The sequence below is a fragment of the Eleutherodactylus coqui genome, chromosome 4 (assembly GCF_035609145.1).
Source record: "Eleutherodactylus coqui strain aEleCoq1 chromosome 4, aEleCoq1.hap1, whole genome shotgun sequence".
Lineage (NCBI taxonomy): Eukaryota > Metazoa > Chordata > Amphibia > Anura > Eleutherodactylidae > Eleutherodactylus > Eleutherodactylus coqui.
In genome coordinates, this window is record NC_089840.1 from 121,096,912 (window position 1) to 121,116,131 (window position 19,220).

Here is a 19,220-nt window from a genome sequence, read left to right on the forward strand (position 1 = left end):
TTTAAAATTTCAGCCTTCTCAACATCATATTTCACCATTTCACCAATTCACCATTTTCATCCTGTATCATCTTTGACTTTCTTTTGTTTTTAACATACCCTCAAAATTCTTTTTACTGCTATTGGCCTCTCTTACAAGCCTCAAATCATTATTAGCCTTAGCTATTCTGATGGTTGCCCTGCAATTTCTGCAGACTGAATTATATTCTTAGATATGCCCTTCTCTTTCCATTTGATAAACATATCTTAATCCTTCTTAGCATGTGTGTTAGTTCTGTGTTCATCTGTCTTGGTCTGTTTAAATGCTTCCCATTCTTCCTTCTTTTACGGATTGTTAAAGATGGTGCTTCGAGAATCTCATTTCCCAAAGTTTCTAATTTTCTTGGGCATTTCTGTCCTATCCTTCCTACCCTCTTTTTTGATTCCATTAAAATCTGCCTTTCTGAAATTCAACCTTGAAGTCCAAGTCCTCACAGGTATTGGGCCCCTTGTTATTGGTATTCCTCCCCTTGTTATCGAAAATTCAAGGACAGCATAATGCCTGCCTCCCAAGGTCCCAGCCTCACTTGCTCAACCTTTTCCTCCTTGTTGGTAAGGATTAATGGTAAGAATTAGGGCCAATATAGCAGATCCCCCTGTTTTCTTTTCTACCTTTTGGAAGATAAAGTTGTCAGCAAGAGCGGATAAGAATTTTACTTTTGTCCTAGAGAGATTCCAAACAAATGTCTGGATAGTTAAAATCTCCCATGATCACTGCGTCATGCTTCTTATAAGAACTTAGCCATTTGATGTAGAAAAAGTTAATCCATATCTTCTGATTGTCTAGCTAGCCTATAGTAATTGCCTACATTGGTGTCCTTGTCCTCACCTTGTATTCTTACCCAAGCAGTTTCTACAGAACTACTATTCTTTGAATCTTCAATCTCTGTAGAGACATATGCTTTCCTAACATACAATGCAACGCCTGCTCCCTTTTTATTAATGTTTTTTATAAATAAGGTATAGCCTTCAAACTTTATATTCCAATCATGTGTATCATCCCACCAAGTTTCGGTGATGCCTATGACATCATCTCTCTTCCTGTGTTAGGAGCTCCAATTCCCCTTATTTCCCATGCTCTGGGCATTTGTATAGAAACATTTTAGTTTGTGATCTGTGTCTCTTACTCCTCTACTTTCCTTCCTTTTTACCTTTGTTTATTTTACTTCTCATCGCAAGATTATCGATTAGATTCATTACTTGTATATTTTTGCCTGGCTTTTTACTTCTCTTCCAACATTGTTCTAATTTAGACCTCTCCTAATGAGCGTAGCAAGACGCCTGTCAAATACGTGCTTACCTGTCTTTGTAAGGTACAACTGTGTCTAGTAAGGAGTCCATCATATTGGTAATTTACGTCATGGTCTAGAAATCCAAATCCTCGTTCATGGCACCATCGATATAGCCAGTTGTTCATCTCTAGAATTCTGTTCCATCTCCCTCTTTCATTGGCATCCACTGGGAGGATGGATGGAAAGACTGCCCGTGCTCCCAGTTCCTTCACTTTCCTGCCTAGGTCGTCAAAGTCTTTGCAGATAGTTGCAAGGTCCGTTTTTGTATGGTCATTTATCCCTACATGTGTATATAGAAATGGGGAGTTGTCTGTAGAACTGAAGGGTCTTGATGGCCTAACCGACATCTTAGGTTTGTGGACCTGGAAGACAAAGCACCTCTCATGAGATTATGCTAGGTCTGCAGACAGCTGTCTCTGTTATTTTCAATAGGGAATCCCCAACAACCACCACTCTCCTTTTCTATTTCACAACACTTTGTCTCCATTCAAGTGGCTTCTGAGCGCTTACTAGACTGTTCTTTGTAGGCAAAGTCATATCTTGAAGTACTTTTTCGTTATTCTCCTGCGTGAGAGTATGGGTGTTGACAGCCTCCTGATCCTTCTGTTTCTTTGGGTCACAGGCCTCCATTCCTCTGCTTTTACATGTACACTGAAAATGTATTTTCTTTCAAAATTCTGAAGAGTTACTTTTGCTCTGTCAAGGAAATCATCTTTCTTAATGAGTTTAACTGTAACCATTCTCTCTTGAAGACTTTACACCTTTTCCTCCAATACAGAGACAAGCTTGCATTTCTGGCAGGTGACGTTTGGCTTTTCTACTGGTAGTTCTGTTAACATATAGCATACGTTGCAGCTCACTATATGAATACTCTCCTCTTCCATATTACACGTAGTCAGTTGATGTTCACTTCCAAATTTCTAATAGTCAAGAATTCTCTAAATGATATTTAGCTATAAGCTTTTACTAAGTGCAAAAATTCTGGTGATGTCATCCAAGCGGCTAGACCTGGCTAAACCCAGCCTTCTTCCTGCTCGTAGCAACTCCTAACTCTTCCCAAAATGCACAGGGAATATGTAAATTATTTTCTGGAGCATTATCTTCTCATATGATCAGCACTGGCCAATCACAGAGCAGTGCAGTGTGTGCATCAGGTGGTTAGAAAATTGTTGTAGCCATCTTGAAAGGCTGAGAACTGGGTCTGAAACAGGCAGATTGGAGGAGTGGCCGAGAAGAACTGCTGCAGGTAATACACTCCCCTGCCCCGCATCAGAATTTTGTTCCAAAACTGGAGTGTCACTTTAAATAGCATGCTTCAATGTCACATTAGATTATGCAGCCTGGCGCTAGGAAGAGCAAGACACTAAAAAAAGTATACAATGTAAAATGGATTTTAGAGGGTCTAATTATGGACTACAAATACAATAATACCCACTATAATTTTTAAACTCCATAAAACTAAATAAAATAAAATTATTAACGGGTATTTGTGCATCTTAGAGAGTATATTAGTAAAGGTTTTTTAAAATATTTTTTTAAGTTATGGCTTTGGGATTTATGGATTGGCATTTATTGAATGTTAATATTTGTCTTTTGACCCAAAGTGTGTGGCACTTACCACTCCGTGATCTATAAAATGACTGTTACATTGCAGATGATATACATACATAAGGAAGGGTCAAAAAACAATTTACATTGTCAGCCCCCTGTGGTCCGTGTTGATCAGACTCTCTACTATCCTACTGTAATTGGTCTGGTCCTTCTATCTGATGCACGAAGCAGATAATGGGGGAAAGTGGCTTCCACTTTTTGGAGAATGACACAATTAGGCCTCATGTCCACGGGCGGCTTTGATTTGCGGAGCTCGCGCAGGAGATCTGCAAATCAGGCCGTCCATAGGGAGATATGGGCATCCGCAAAATAATTAATGCATGCGGATTTGTTGTGTGGACTGTTCAATAGCTATCTAATTTATTCTACCCGGTGACAGATGTCGTTGTAAAGAGATAAAGTTAAGGCCTTTTTTACACGGAGCGATGATCGCTCAAAAAAGCAATCATTTGAGCAATCATCATTGCGTCTAAACGCGCGGCCATCGTGCACTTTTTTAGGCCAACCTAAAAATCGTTGTGCGGTCTTATCAGCAGTTCTCCACGGGTAGTGCTGATAGAATTGTTTCCCGCCGGGGAGCAAAGGAACTGAAAGCAGATAAGAGCCCTCGGGCTATTAACTACATTAACCTAAAGGTTTCATTTGCATACTAAATAGCTATTAAGTAGCTGAGTAGCTACTTAACAGTTTATGCAAAATGATTGCTCAAAGCTGTTACTCAAACTGTCGTTTGAGCAATCATCGCTCCGTGTAAATGGGCCTTTATTCACTTCACATGTAAATGGTGTTAACTTTATGAATGATTGATGTATATAATTATTATCTATGTAATATCAGTCAATTGTATCTATCTGCCAAAGTCCAACATGGTTATGCAAGGAATTCACTCTAATATCACCACACAATATACTGCATTTGTACATATGCTTGACAGATAGTCTAAAATATTGTGTGTCTTTGGAGAAACAAAAATCAGGCCCCTTCTATGCTTGGTGGCTGGGTTGCCTACTGCAAACCTTTTTGTTATCTATCAAAGTGTGTGTGGTCTGAAATCTCAGCGCTCAGTTACCAATCCATAGTCCGTCAGCTTTCTGCTGCAATCTTAGCCTTAGATGTATTTCCTGCCTTGTAACTATCCGTAGAATCTCATAGCTTTGAGGGAGCCATTCAGTACGACAACACACTACAGGTCTTTAACTTAAAAGTCAGTTAAAAACATAAAAATATTATGACATTTTAACCTAAAATGCAACAATAGTCAGAATTAATGATTGTATCCATTTATTTCAGAAAACACTATTCCTACAGGTGTCTCAACTTTTGAAAAGCCTCGTGTGGCGCAGAGTGCTAGGGCAGCAGAAAATGCAGTCCTAAGCTCTCACTCACGACCTGAAGGTTGCAAGTTCAATTGCCACATGCGCAGAAGACCTCTGCGGCGCGAGCACGGCGGAGCGGGACAGAAGAGGGCAGAGGGTGTCTAATCCAGGCAGAAGAAGGCTTCGGTCGGCGCCATGGAGATGGGGACGCCAATATCAGAGGGGGTCAGTATATAACTTCTGTATAGCCAATATTTAATGCACAATGTATATTACAAAGTGCATTATTATGGCCATACAGAAGTGCTTAACCCCACTTGCTTTCGCGGGACAACCCCTTTAAGGAAACTGACAAAAAGAGGTCTGGCAGACCAAAGCCACTACAAAATCAGATGACCAGTTTTTAAGAGTCAACAGTTTGCGTGTTTGGAACCTCACAGCGCAAAATCTTCAAGCACAGCTTAAAGCAGAAAAAAATGAACGAGTTTTTATTTAAAGAGGATACTTCTATCTGCAGGTCTGACAAGTAGAGAGAGTATCAGTAAGAAAGCCACATCCAGTGCACTACAGAACAGTGGAAGGTGGTCTTATGGACTGATGAATCAAGATCTGGCATCTTTTAGTCAGAGGCAGATTGATCATTACATTAAAATCACTGGGGAAGTTCCCAGTAGGCCAGTCAGGTCCTGGGGCCACTAGAGGGGCGGATTATTTCAATTAAAATAGTCTGCTAAATTGCATTGAAAAAAAAAATTGTTGTACTCACCTTTGTGGCTTCACCCATTCTTGGCTTCTGCAGTCCGTGCAGTAGTCTTGGTCATCCACTAATGTCCGGGTACAGAGTCATCTCGTGACAATTAGGTGACCGAGAGCACTGTAGAGGCTGGGAGTGGAAGGAGCAGCCCAGGCAAATATGACTGATAGCATATATATTATACGTATACATACATACACACACACATATACATATATATATATATATATATATATACATAAAAAGCAAACAGGTGAAGAGGCAAATCGCAATGAAGTAATTATTATGGGGGACTTCAACTATCCAGATATAAACTGGGAAATAAACACCTATGGATCTGAAAAGGGAAATAAGTTTCTGTAACTATCTAAAGATAGTTACCTTTCCCGACTCATGCAGAATCCATCTAGAGGGACAGCTGCTTGAGATTTAATAAAAAGTAGTGAAAAAATTAAAAATCTGTATGCATGTCGGGGAGAGAACCCAGGACCTCCTGCACTCCGGTCGGCCACTTTCTCCACCAAGCTATCCAGCCCTTAGACAGATCCCTTTCTGAAACATAGTGTTGTTCCTGTGCCCCTGATCCAGTCCCTGTTTTGGCTCCACCATATCTATTAATTGGACTTCCTATAAAAGCCTGGCCCTTTGTCCAATACCGTGCGCAATTATTGTGCTCCAAGCTTTGATCTAGCTCTACTTCTGCCTGCTCCTCTGCTGTTCAACTGAGACCACCCGTTGTGGACCCCTGGTTTCCCTTTTGACTACGCTACCTGCCCCCTCCATCTGTACTGCAAACTGAGACCTCCCGTTGCTGACTCCTGGCTCTTCCCTGATCACTCTCCAGACCTGTGGCTACTGCACCTAAGGCTCCACCCTAGTGCTTGATTATGCTACCCACCTCCTGCATCTGTACTGCAAACTGAGACCTCCCGTTGCTGACCCCTGGCTTCCCTTCTGACTACACTACCTTCCCCTTCCATCTGTACTGTGAACTGAGACCTCCTGTTGCTGACTTCTGGCTCTTCTCTGACTACTCTCCAGACCTGTGGCTACTGCATCTGAGGCTCCACCCTAGTGCTTGAAAATGCTACACTATATAAAATTGGTATTGCAGCAATCGTACTGATCCAGTTAAGAAAGTTATTGTGTTATTTTTACCGAATGGTGAATGATATAAAAACAAAACCCAAAAATAATGGTGGAATTTCTGGGGGAGGTGGGGTGGTTCAATAGGGGCCTGAACGCCTTTCTTGAGTAACAACATTACATGTTATAGTCACTGATTACTTCAAGAGGGTTGGTGATCCTGGGATTATTCTTATTGCCAGATTGGAGTCGGGAAGGAATTTCTTTCCTAAAAATAGAAAAGTTACCTTTTACTTCATGGGTTTTTTCTGCCTACCGCTCGATTGCAGGATAAAAGGCCTAACTGGATTAATTTATGTGTTTTTTCAGCTTTGCAAACTATGTCACCATGGAAAATCCTGCACTAAATACAAATAAGGTAGCTGAAGCCATCAGGGCAGTGTTGTGGCCATGCAGCGTCCTAGAGGGATGGCTTCTAATCAGACACAACACTACGTGAGCCAAGTCCCCCCTTGCTATCTGACCTCTGTGCAGTGAGCTGAGGTACATACCCCTCGGCTGCATCGGCATGCATAGCACTGATGCCAGATGGCTGCACCTAAAAGTCTCATAACTAGCTATATTATATATATCACACATACATGCACATATAAAACTAATATATTCAACACTGGGTATTGCTCGTGCATTTCACAGCAGAGCTTAAGTTTAGTCCTATGTGGTCCGGGAAAACTATTTTTGTTGGTTACATTTCTTTACACCTTTCGGTAAATCATATGTAACTAGGAATATTACTTTAAACACTGTCCTATATAAATTACGTCAGGATGAAGTGATCAAAGACAGAAAACTTTTCAGTTCCTTTGAATATGTAGAAAAGCCTTTAGCCCACACTGCAGCATATGGCTAGCACAACCACATAAGATATAGGTTACATAGCCAACAGCAGTGTATCAAATGAAAGCAGTTCATATTCCACAGTCTGAAGTGAAGGCACGTGGGGCTGCATGAGACAAAGCTACTTTCCCAATGTTGTACTTTAAATATCCCGAAAGTAAGAGATGGGATGGGATGGGTAGTAGTGGCAGTCCGAGCGCCACAAGACAGATGTCTATTGACAGTACGTACAGATATGGCTGCACCGGTGAGGCTGTCCATGCTCCTTTCTGCCTCAGACAGACAAAAGACAGTGTTTATAGAGAAAACTAAATTGATTGTAAGCAGGGTTTGTTTAGGGGGCTTGGAAACTACCAGTTTATCTTGGCAATAGTATATGTAAGGAATTTTGCTCTGTTTGATATATGTTTATATCCCATGCTACCTATTTCTCAAGTATGTTTTTACACTGAATTCTGATTGTCACGCTCTTAACCCCTCCTTTACTGCCGAGCTTAAGGTAGAACGAGTTGAGTTATAAGATCTTCTATTAACCCTCCACCAATCCCAGGGCAATTAGGAGAATCCCCCTAGGCATTAACCCCATCCTATCTGGACAGAGCAGTACAGGCAGACTTAGGATAACACAGCGTTGGGTTCCTGAGCCCCACTTGATGTCTGCCTATAAAAGCGTGCAATCCGGTTAACATAGTCCTAGAGGAACTGATGGAGCAGATAGCTAAGCCCATGCTTACAATACAGCCAGCAAGGGACTGCGGAGGAATTAATCACAGCCATGTCCAACTGCATTTTTTCACTTAACGCATAGCAGAAGTTTGGAGAAAGGAGGCCCCACTGCCAGGCCTGCAACTGCTTTTGACAAAAATTAGTACACAGATCCAGGAAGAAATATGTTTTGTTAATTTAACCCCTCTAGGTGCAAAGTGATATTTAAAAAGCTGTGGTTAACCTTTATTGGGGTGTTCAATCTCTTAATAGCTCTATTAAATATGTATTTCGGTTTCTTAAGCCTGTGCATGGACTTCATAGAAGGAGCTCCTTTCTGGCTCCTGTCTGGCATACATACAGGTCATTGCAAAGGTTGCCAGGTTGTCTGGGAATATACTTAACGGAGCGTTCTGCATTGTCACCGGCGGCACAACTGTCTGCGCGGTATCTACAAGAAGGTGAACAGAAGGCGATTCACTTATTTACTGAACAAGCGGTTATCACACATGCAATGTATCCCTCATTAACTTTCTTTCAAACTCTCTGCTTAAAGGGGCAGTTTCATTAGCAAGCGGGATTATTTTTAACTTTATTTTTTTTTACTTTGTTTTATTTACATAAATTTAAATACAACATATTCTCCTTCCATGGCAATCAGCATAAAATGAGCACACCTGCTAAATATAAACTGAATGAAGAGGGATTAGTCAATGATCCCTTACAGGCGCCCACCCACCTCCATTCTGAGTAAGCTTGTTCACAGATGGACTGCCTGTTTACACTGCCCAGTTTATGGAGGCAGAAAAACCTGCCGATAATCGAATGTGAGTGATAAACAAACTAATTATCTTCGTCGTTGGCCATGTTTACACTTAACGATTATAATTCAGCTTTGCACGATCCAGCGATTAACTGAACAATGATCGCTCCATGTAAAAAGGTGCTAAAGCTAATCTACTGTCGGATTCCTGCTGCTAAAAGGGGAAGAGCTTGTCTGCAAGCTAATCCTCGTTATACCAACAGGTAAGGACTGCAATGGCAACAATAATGTTCTCTTGATAGGCATAGATAAAGACAGGGAGAAAAAGTACAGCATGATTACTGGGCTAATTGCTTGTCAGATCGAGTGCTTTGCACCATAGTTGTGCCGTGTGAACATATGCAGTGAAAGACCAATTAGGCTTGTAGCTGCCATGACAGCCCATCAGAAAGTGATGAGTGACTAAGGCAGCCTCCTCTTTCTGAAACCACTTAAATGCCAAGGTTACTATTGAGCCTGGCATCTAAGAGGGTAAATGGTTGTTATCAGAAGTTTCTCTCAGCCCATCTATTAGAGTATGCGCTCAGCTGTCATCAGGCAGCTAAGCACCGACTCCTCCCAACATGGGACACCCGTGCCAGCCTAAATCTGACACCTTGTAAAAAGGCATATTGGCAGGTTTGATGGTGGTCACTAGGGGAATAACTGAAAAAAAGCACATGGTTATCATAGTAAGGTTCACGAACACAAAATCAAATTACAAGTAAAGCATTCCTGTGCAACTACCGTATTTTTCGCTCTATAAGATGCCCTTTTTCCAACCAAAGTGGGAGGAAAAAGTCAAGGTTTCTTAAAGAGTGACCGTGCTAAAATTCAAGCTGACCGACACTATTGCAGGAATGCATGTCCGCACGTCTAGCCAGGTCCGCTCCATAGCAGGGAAAAAGAGCTGCTGCTGCTCCCCTGCCTCCACCAATTAGCTTCCTCCCGCCCTACATGAGCGCTGCTGCTCCTGCTGTGGAAGAGAAGGGAAAGGAGTTATAGTGGCCGTCCGTCGCCCTGCACTATCCCCTGCACTGTCACCTAAAGTCCCCGGGTGAGTTAAAAATATTTTTTCCCTATTTTCTCATCTAAAACCTAGGTGCACCTTATCATCAGGTGCGTCTTAGAGAGCGAAAAAATACGGTAATTTTTATAGCTGCTTGTTGTATTGCGTTATATCACAGGAATACACATTCCACTAAGAGGAAAACGATTCAATAACTGTATCACTATTACAAGCAGAAAGAATAAATAACGGTGGTTTCACATCTGCATTTGGGGTTCCACTTTCCTGCTCCATTTAGGGAGCAGGAAAGGGGAATCCTCGCAACCAAATGGTTCCGTCTTTGAGTGTGTTGTAATTATAAATCTGAACCTGAAAGAAATGTAAAATTGCTGACGTACTAAACAGATGAATGTTAAATGAACGTTCCGATTTCAATGTGACCAGCTGACTATTTAATTTGTATGGGGATGTCCCAAGTTTCCCCAATGACAGATGTCAGAGGAAAGAAGGGTTGGACATGCTGAATTTCAATATGCCCAATCATTTTGCTTTCAAGGGAGGTTGGCCACCGCCAGAAGTGTCTTCCAGCTCTCTTTACTTGCACACTAGGGCTTGTATGGGGAGGGGATACAAAGGAATAGCTGATCAAGGATTCGAAGAACAGCTATCAGAGGTATATGCACCTAAATTAGAGTGTGTGCACTGCTTATTTAAATAGACCCCACAATAAAGTATACAATGGTGCCGCCTTGCAGTTTTTACTTCATAAATTTGGGAATCTTGTAGACAGTAGACATTGTAGTGTGCGTTGACAAGAATTATGTATACTTTGTTGACAAAAGTATTGGGGCATCCACTAATCCTGCACGGTCAAGCGAAAGGGGATGTACAAATTGGATGTGTGAGCATTAGGTTTAAAAGGAGATGATGACACATGCAAATCCCAGTACAGAAACCATCAGAAGTCCTAAAGGGGTATGGTGGTGGGATGTCACCTGAGCAACCAATCAGTACAGGACATTACAGAGACTGTGGACTTTCCAAGGTCCATTGTCAGAAAGGTTATTTGGAAATGGAAAACATTTGATGTGTGTAGTGCAGTCATTTTTGTGGAGACCTCGTAAACTGACAGAACGTGGACCACGAAGCCTTGTATGAGCTGTAAAGGTATCACGCACATAGTCTTCCGAAACACTTGCTCAGGAAGTTTTAAAGGCTATTGAAACATCCATTAGCAATAGAACTATTTATAAGAAACTGTAAGTGAAGCCTACCATTGACGAGCAGTTGCACACAAGCCCAACATCACAGCAGTGAATGCACTGCGGAGCCTGCGCTGGTGCTTGGAGCATCGTCCGTGGACTGTAAATGAGTGGAAGCAAGTGTTGTGGACAGATAACATCACAGTACACCATCTTTCAATTGGATGGCTGCACTTGGATGTGGTGGTTGCATAGAGTAGAGAGCGGTTTCTACATGACTGCATCGTTCCAACAGTGAAATTTGGAGGAGGTTCTGTTATGGTGTAGGGGTGTTTCTGCTGGGAAGAACCATTGGCTATAATGGAGTCCACGCTTAACACCAATGGGTCCAGAGATATTCTGGACAATGTGGCATTGCCTACCCTGTGGCAATACTTTGGTACAGCTCATTGTCTCTACCAACATGTCATACAACACGCAGTGTACGTCTGTAAACTTCATTGGCCAGCCCAAAGTCCGGATCTCAATCTCATCGAACATCTTTAGCACAAATTAGCACGCCGTATCCATGCACACCCAACACTCCCATCATTATTCTCCGAATCACTATCTGAAGCTCTCCTCGACGAATGGAGGCAAATCCCTCCATATATCTATCGGAATTTGGTGGGAAGCATGGCTAGACAAGTTACTGCACTCATTGAGGCCAAAGGTGGCTCAAGAGCATATTGAAAATGTGAATAAAATCTAATTCCATCACTTTCTAAATGCGTCCTAATTAGAGATGAGTGAGCGTACTCGCTAAGGCAAACTACTCGAGCGAGTAGTGCCTTATGCGAGTACCTGCCCGTTAGTCTCTAAAGATTCGGGTGTCGGCGGGGAAGAGCGGTGAGTTGCGGGAGTGAGCAGGGAGGAGCGGGGGGAGAGAGTGAGAGAGAGATCTCCCCCCCTTCCTCCCCGCTCTCCCCCACCGCTCCCAGCCGGCACCCGAATCTTTAGAGACAAGCGGGCAGGTACTCGCTCAAGTAGTTTGCCTTAGCGAGTACGCTTGTTCATCTCTAGTCCTAATACTTTAGTCAACATAGTGTATTTGTGCATTCAAAATATATCCTGAATGTCTCATCAACAGATAAACAGCTGAGTAGTGTGATGAATATATTCTCTATAGACTACCTGAATTCTAGTCCTGTATTAAAGCTTGTTCACACCTGTTTTAGGGCTTTCCACCTCTGTTCCATTTTTGAAGCAGAGAAATGAAATTAGAATGGAAAAAAAATCAGTTTTTTTCTTTAAGAAAGCCCTTTAAAATAAACGGGGAAAAAAACTAAATGTTCAATTCCATATCTCTACTCCAAAAAAATAACAGAGGCAGAAAGCTCTAAAAGAGCCCTAACGCAGGTGTGAACGGCCCCTAAAGGTTCATTTACACGCAAAGACAATCTTTCAAATGATCATTTTGCATAAAGTACTAATTCTCACTAATGCCCATGAGTACTTTATCAGCTTCATTTGCATGCAAATGAGCCTCCAGGAGCTGCTTGCAGAACTCAGCAGGTGGTCTGAACTCTGCAATCAGCTCATTTGTTCTTGCAAGGGCTACTGGCATGAATAAAATGTAATCAGCAGCTCCCATGCAGAACACAGTATGAGGTTTGTTTTCTCACAGGGGCTGAAGAGAGAATACAATGTTTTCTCTAGCTCCGTGGAGAAAACTGCGTGTGGTCTGAATGATGGTTTTTAAACTCACCTAAAAATCATCATTCAGACGAAAAGTGGACGATGGTAACATTTAGACGCAATAATTATCGCTCATATGCCATTGTTTTAATGAATTTTGAGCGATAATTGTTGTATGTAAATGGGCCTTAAATCAGCTGCGAAGAGTATTAGAAGGTTAATGTGCCAATCAGACACACAGCTGATTCACAACTATTATGTCCTCATTGTACTGATAAAGGGATATAAAAGAAAACTGTCACCAATGGCTTTAAGTGGTTTCCACGTATGACTATAAGACAATGTATACACTTTTTAAATTTTAGCCTGATGGGACAGAAATTGGTTAGATACCTGTACATGGCATAAAAAAAAATAATGAAAGTATCAGAGAACAGATTTTATATCTTTCTAAAAACATCAGGGCCCCTTTTATTCCCACGATGTAAACAAATTATCACACGTTGACTACAGCGATGAGAACTAAGAGGGTAGAAACTTGTTATAAGCGCCTTTGACACAGGCTGATAATTATCAGATGATAATCGGCCTAACAACAGTTTAGTAGAAAGCTAAGTTCCAGTTATTGCCTCATGTAAATAAACGCATGTCATGCGATTGTATCTTCTATGCAGTCCAAAAAATAATAGCTTGTCGTCCGAACACTTCCCTGTGTAAACAGGGTATGTACTGCTCACAGTACGGAAACTGTATGGGGCCCAAACGATTCTATTAATGATAGTTCGTCCAATTGCATTGGCTCATGTAAAGGGCCCTTTAAACGAGTGTCAACTGCCTTGTTTTATAGGAAATCTACCCATGTTAAAAGGACCCGTAGGCAGAACCGCAGTCTGTTTTCAACCTAAAAAAAGGACCAGACACTTTTTAAAGATTTTCCCCATTTGGTGGTTTTACTGCCAAGATTTTATACTTCAACTACCAAAACTATTTTTGCGGAGTTAGTTTTTTTTCCCGTGACATATAGGGATATTTTTTAATATCTTTATTCACTGACTTAGGCCGCCTGCACAAGGGCGGAAATCCCGCGGCGGGATTTCCCGCGGGATTTCCGCCACTGAAAGCCTGCATAGGAGTGCATTACAATATGCACTCCTATGCAGACGGCCGCGGTTTGGCCGCGCGAAATCTCGGGCGGCAAACAAACCGCGGCATGTCCTATTTTTGTGCGGGGCTCACAGAGCCTCGCACAGAAACGTCACTCACCCGACCGCTGGCTCCGGTCTGCGCATGCGCCGGCACATGAGAGAGCACATGGCGGCCTTATTAGGGGTAAAAACTTTCTAAATTTGGATTTGGTTGGCCTTTTTTTAAAATATTATATTATATATATATAAAATTTATTACACACATACACATTTTCTTTCCATTTTATTCTGTAATTTTTTTAAATTATTCTTGCAACTATTTTGTTTAACATCTGTGTCCCTCATGATGTCATATAAGACCTCTGGGGGTCATTTACTTGGTCTTCTTTTAATTTCACACTTTGTCACTGTAGTTGGGGCATCCATAGGAGCCTCAGAGAGAAAAACATCCCCTTGTAGTGACTGTAGTCACTACCAGAGATAATCAGGGTCTGCTATGACTCTTCAGCTCTGCTGTGATAGGGAACACCAGGTGGTTATGTGATTAGCAGGTTGCATAGAGGAATGAACACTTCCGCTTTCCAGGCTACATAACGCTCAATGGGCGCTAAGTACTAAAAAGTGAAAGCGGGAGGCAGAAGCTGTTAAAAAACGCTTCTACCTTCTCTTCCAGGTCTTCGGCTGTGTCTGACAGCCAAGGATCCAACCTGCTCCTGCTTGATTGCAGGAGCAGAGGCTTTAATCCCATCCCGTATTTTTGCTATTGGCCAGGATTAAATTTACGCTGCTTGGTCCTTAAGGGGTGAGGGAAGGTATTGTCATAGGTCAAGCAATTGCACTATATATTTCATATGGGCCTACGAGTACTATACAAACTAAGGGCTCTTTCACATGAGCATATATTGGCCGCCGTTTTCATGGTCGGCCGATATACGCTACAATCAGAGGAGTAAAAACTTGTCAACGGGTGCAAAAATCTAATGTTTGTGCGCCCGTTTAGACAGCATGGGCCTGGCGCATATACGCCGAGGCAGACATGCTGTTGCCGCTTCCCTCCCCCTTGCCGGCTCCCCTCCTCTCTCCTCCCCTCCAGCTGTTTGCAATGGGAGGGGGCAGGACGGGGTGGAGCTAAGCTCCCGACCCCTCCTCACCTTTTGTCCACAGCCAGCAATGGGAGGAGGCGTGGCTTAGCTCCACCCCGCCCCCTTCCACTGCAAACAGCCGGAGGGGAGAAGGGGGAGGGAGTTTAGCAGTCACGCTGCTAAACTCTCTCCCAACCCCCTTCTCCGGCCATTGTCATTGACTCCCATAGGAGTCAATGCAGCGGTCGATGTATTCGAGGCCAAAAGATAGTTCCAGGACTATCTTTTTGGCTTGACGTAAAAGTGCCCGGCGCTATATTGGCCGGTCAGGAGCTTTTACGTCACGGAAATATGGGCATGTGATCTGATGCATTGGAATCCAATGCATCAGATGGTAGCGTACATCAGCCGGCCGTGAAAACGGCGTCCGATATACGCTCGTGTGAAAGAGCCCTAAGCCTGGACACTTTTGTTCTAACACATACTGCCAACTGGACAGGTAAATGTACCATTAACAGAGTCTCAGACACATCTGACACCTATGAGAGCTGCCTGTATATGCCATTAAGGGCCCTTTTACACCGAACGATAATCATTCAGATTCTCACTAGATTGCAGGATTCCGAACGATAATAGTTGAATGTAAATGCTACAAAAAGCCATAATTCGTTCATCATTCAGTTTCTACAGGCATTAAAATCAAACGACCATCTGCTTGTGTAAACAGGCAGTCATTCATATATGTTTATTGGGAATTGAGGCAGGTTGGCGGTTGAGCGATCTCCAGCCCTTTCCGCCTGCATTCTATCCTTGCTCCGGTGTGAAAGCACGGGAGTGATTATTACTGGGATGACCGTGGGGCGCTCCTGCACCTGACAACTGTCCCATGTAAAGGGGCCCTAAAGCTACGACTATGTTGTGTGAAGTAAATCCACACAATACAGAGAAAGAATACAAATTCCATGCAGATTTTGCCCTAGTTGGACTTGAACCCAACGCTCCTGGGCTGCAAAGCAAGAAGTGAGCACCAAGTTACTGTTCAGCACCCTATGTAATATTTTTATGTCATAATTATTAATTGGACACTGTTTCAATTAATTACAACAAACATTAAAAAAATGTGTACCATGCTGTATAATGAGTAATGAAAAACTTTAACGCTAATTAAGAAGTTTATAAGGAAAGTTCCGGTGTAGTAATACTTACAGCTTTTACAAAAACTCCCATGAGCTCTGGAAACTGATGTGTAAGAAGTGCTAGCATTGCAGTGAAAGAACATAGCCCAGCCGTGAAATGAATGAAGAACGGCAGCTCCTTCTTTGGATATACAGACACTTCATGAAATGCTGCGTGAAGATAGAGAGCCATTACAATATGCAAATCCCATATTAGTTCAATTAGAGTGTTATCACATATACTTATACAGGACATCGGCTCAAGTCTGCATCTGCTGAATCCAATGCGATTTGAGGATATTAAAACACATGCAAGCCCTGAACATGCAAAGAGGAAAAAACAAACTTGATTTTCTTTGGAAACGTGATGAAGCGACTTCATTTCCTGGTGGAACTCTAATCCTTTTGGTCTTTTATTTTTCACACCAATTCTCGTATTTGGAGAATGTTTGATTTAGTCCTTATTGTAATCCTGATTCTTTTATAGTTACTAAAAAACACATTTTAAATCTGTTCATGTTAACACTAATGCTAGTTTCACGCGGCCGAGAAACTCACGCCAGATTTGTGTGTTGCGAGATGCAGAAATCTCGAGCAAATATATGAACGCCATTCTTTTAAATGGAGTCATACATACGAAGAAATCGTGACATGCTCCATCTTATCGCATTCCTCGGAACGCACTGCCCATTGATTTTAATGGTACCTTTAATGCATCGCATGGCTCTTGCATTCCGTGCGATGTGCAAGCGGGTGCGATGCAAGGCTTCCCATTGAAATCAATGGCAAACACTTTTGATCCTCTCATGCAAGTTTCACGTGTGATAGAGGATCGGCGTTTTAGAGATGCGAGACGTTTTTGCATGAAAAAAGGCCTGGCATCTGCAGGTAAATCGCATGTTCACGAGCTCGATATCAGGCTTGCCTTTGTGTAGGTAGCCTTATGTAGATTTTCATAGTGCCCACTACCGACCTTGGCTTCTAAATATCCCTATTTCCCATTTAAGCATATCAGGTGGCAGTGTTCTGATACTTGGGTTTTTGCCTAACAGGTCACTATTTTAAAAGCACATTTTAACCAGAAGCCTCTTTAGAGAAGCTGCGAAATCAGCGAAAGTGAACAATAATCATTCAGGCTAAACGCAAGTCAATGACTAAACGATTGTCGCTCACAAACAGCAATCATTCAGTCTTTCACATTTGCTGGTCCAGTGAATGTGAAAAACTGAATGATTCTCATTTGAACGAGCCAACAATGTATCTACCGCTGTAAACAGGCTGCCCGAGAGCGAACGAGCGGGCAGTGACGTCACTCTCTCGTTCAAACAATATCGGCTTGTCTGAAAGGACCCTTAGTCACAACTTATTACCACTTTTACCTCAGGCCATGGAGTGATTAGGGCCATTTTAAATAAAATATTGGCCAATCCTCAAGAGTGACCCCTGTTTTGACTAAAAAACTTCCCAAATCACCCTACCACTATGTGTGGCCAGTAGAATAAATCTTATTAAAATGACTGTTCTCCCCACATACCTAGAATACGCAGACACAATTATACCCCAGAAATTTTTCAATAAGACCAACTCATCGGTAGTGTCCTTCTTTTGGGGGAAATCTAGAGCCAAGCTTCGTATAGAGACCCTACAATGCCCTAAAGACATGGCAGGAACAGCGCTACCAGATTTTAAGCTGTATTATTTGGACGAACAAGTTAGGTATATTCGGGACTGGTTCTCGAACGCTCCCCTCCCAAAGTGCGAACACCCCTTTAGACACCCCTCTGTGGGATAATAGAACACTCCCACATCCTGCGAATCTACCAAGTGAACCTGGGAATTACCACATTGGAACATCTATATATTGACGGGGTACTAGCCTCCTTTGAACAGCTCCAGAAGCTTTACCAAGTGCCTAGGACTGGATTCTATAGATATTTGCAACTCCGGCACGCTCTTACGGCACAATTCCCAGAACCAAAGCAACCTCTTGCTCTGTACCCTCTGATAGGCATAATGCGCACTCAAGGTCCCAGGGGTCTGATATCGGCAATGTACCACCAACTGGTGCATCCTAAAATTTCCTACACGCCAATGTCGGTGAAGGATAGATGGAAGGGACTTATCCCCTCCCTTACTGGTGAGCAATGGGATGTCACAAAGGCATCATATACCATGGTATCGCCTGCCGCAAACAATAAATTAACTCAATTGTATATACTTCACCAGTGCTATATAACACCGACTAGGCTGTATAAAATGAACAGGGTGTCTACCAACCAATGTCATTGATGCCGAGCACCGGGGGCAAATTTTAATCATTTAACATGGAGCTGCCCAGATATCTACGCATACTGGAGGGAGGTTACAGAATTTCTAAGCCAGCTAATTGGGATGCCAATTCCACTTGACCCGATCATATGCCTGTTGGGTATTTTGGATGAGGAACACTGGTAATTTCACGATCGGATATTTCTTACTAAGGTGTTGTTCCTGGCCCGCGAGACGAAAGCTTTACGCTGGATGGATAGACGCTCCCCAATGCTCTTAATGTGGCAGAATACGGTTAATTCCACCTTACCGTATGAGAACATAGTCTATAAAAATAGAAAATGCCCGGAGAAATTCCACAAGCTGTGGGGGAGGTGGTGTGGCTCAACAGACACAACTTTCACACAAGACTTGCTCCAAGGTTTATTGAAACAGAGCTGTATCCAGGGCTGGTCAGTAATGTGGGTGCCAGCTAGCAAACTCTGCTGACACTGTAACCTAACGCGCTAATGCACTGCATTTATGTGTCGGTTGTAATAATGTACATGAGTAATTCTCCCTTAACTTAAAAAACTTACGATGTATGCAAAGTTCTCTATTCATATACTGTACGGTATATTTATTGCTCAATAAAAACAAATTAAAAAAAAAAAATCTCCCCCAAATCTCCAAAGGTCACCTATCGGAGAGCTTAGACTTTGTGCAATTTACTAGCCCCTAAGAGAATGCGAAAGCCACCAACTCAGGCCGTTCTTTTAACTGTGGTAAAGCTCGCTGTATAAGCGGTTTCAGTATTTCACAATGGACTTCTTTTAGTTCTAGTCTGTTCTGAGACCTTCCCAATTCGGTGGTTTTTATATTGTGGGTCTGACCATGTTGTACCTAAGACTGAGTGCTGTGGATTCTCCGTCTGGGATAGTATGGCTTTAGTTTGGTCCGCTACCTGCACCGTTTTTACTTCAGACTGTGTGCAGCGCTTATATTAGCCCTTTTAGATGAGCCGATTTATGGTTTAATTGAGCGAATTAAGTCATCGTTCGCTCTCATGCAGCCTGCTTATACAGCAAATACATCGTTGGCTCGTTCAAACGAGAAATCGTTCAGCCTTTCACATTCGCTGTATAAGTGATGAGAGGGAGTGAACGAGCCAACGATGATTTT

The 19,220-nt window shown here is 42.4% G+C and overlaps 1 protein-coding gene across 6 annotated transcripts in view; it reads right to left on the reverse strand.

Annotated features, from left to right (window-relative positions):
- The window catches only part of ST7L (suppression of tumorigenicity 7 like), a 126,935-nt gene that overhangs the window by 12,631 nt on the left and 95,084 nt on the right, over positions 1–19,220 (reverse strand). For 2 of the 6 annotated variants that reach the window (XM_066600043.1, XM_066600044.1), the window contains exon 14: positions 15,823–15,962. The exons of 2 other annotated variants lie outside the window; for them this stretch is intronic. In XM_066600043.1, coding sequence (XP_066456140.1) covers positions 15,823–15,962 — 140 coding nt within the window. Of the gene's footprint in view, positions 1–1,338; positions 1,693–6,270; positions 6,366–15,822; positions 15,963–19,220 lie in introns of those variants that run through there. 2 more of the 6 variants (XM_066600042.1, XM_066600045.1) reach the window with 2 other exon arrangements.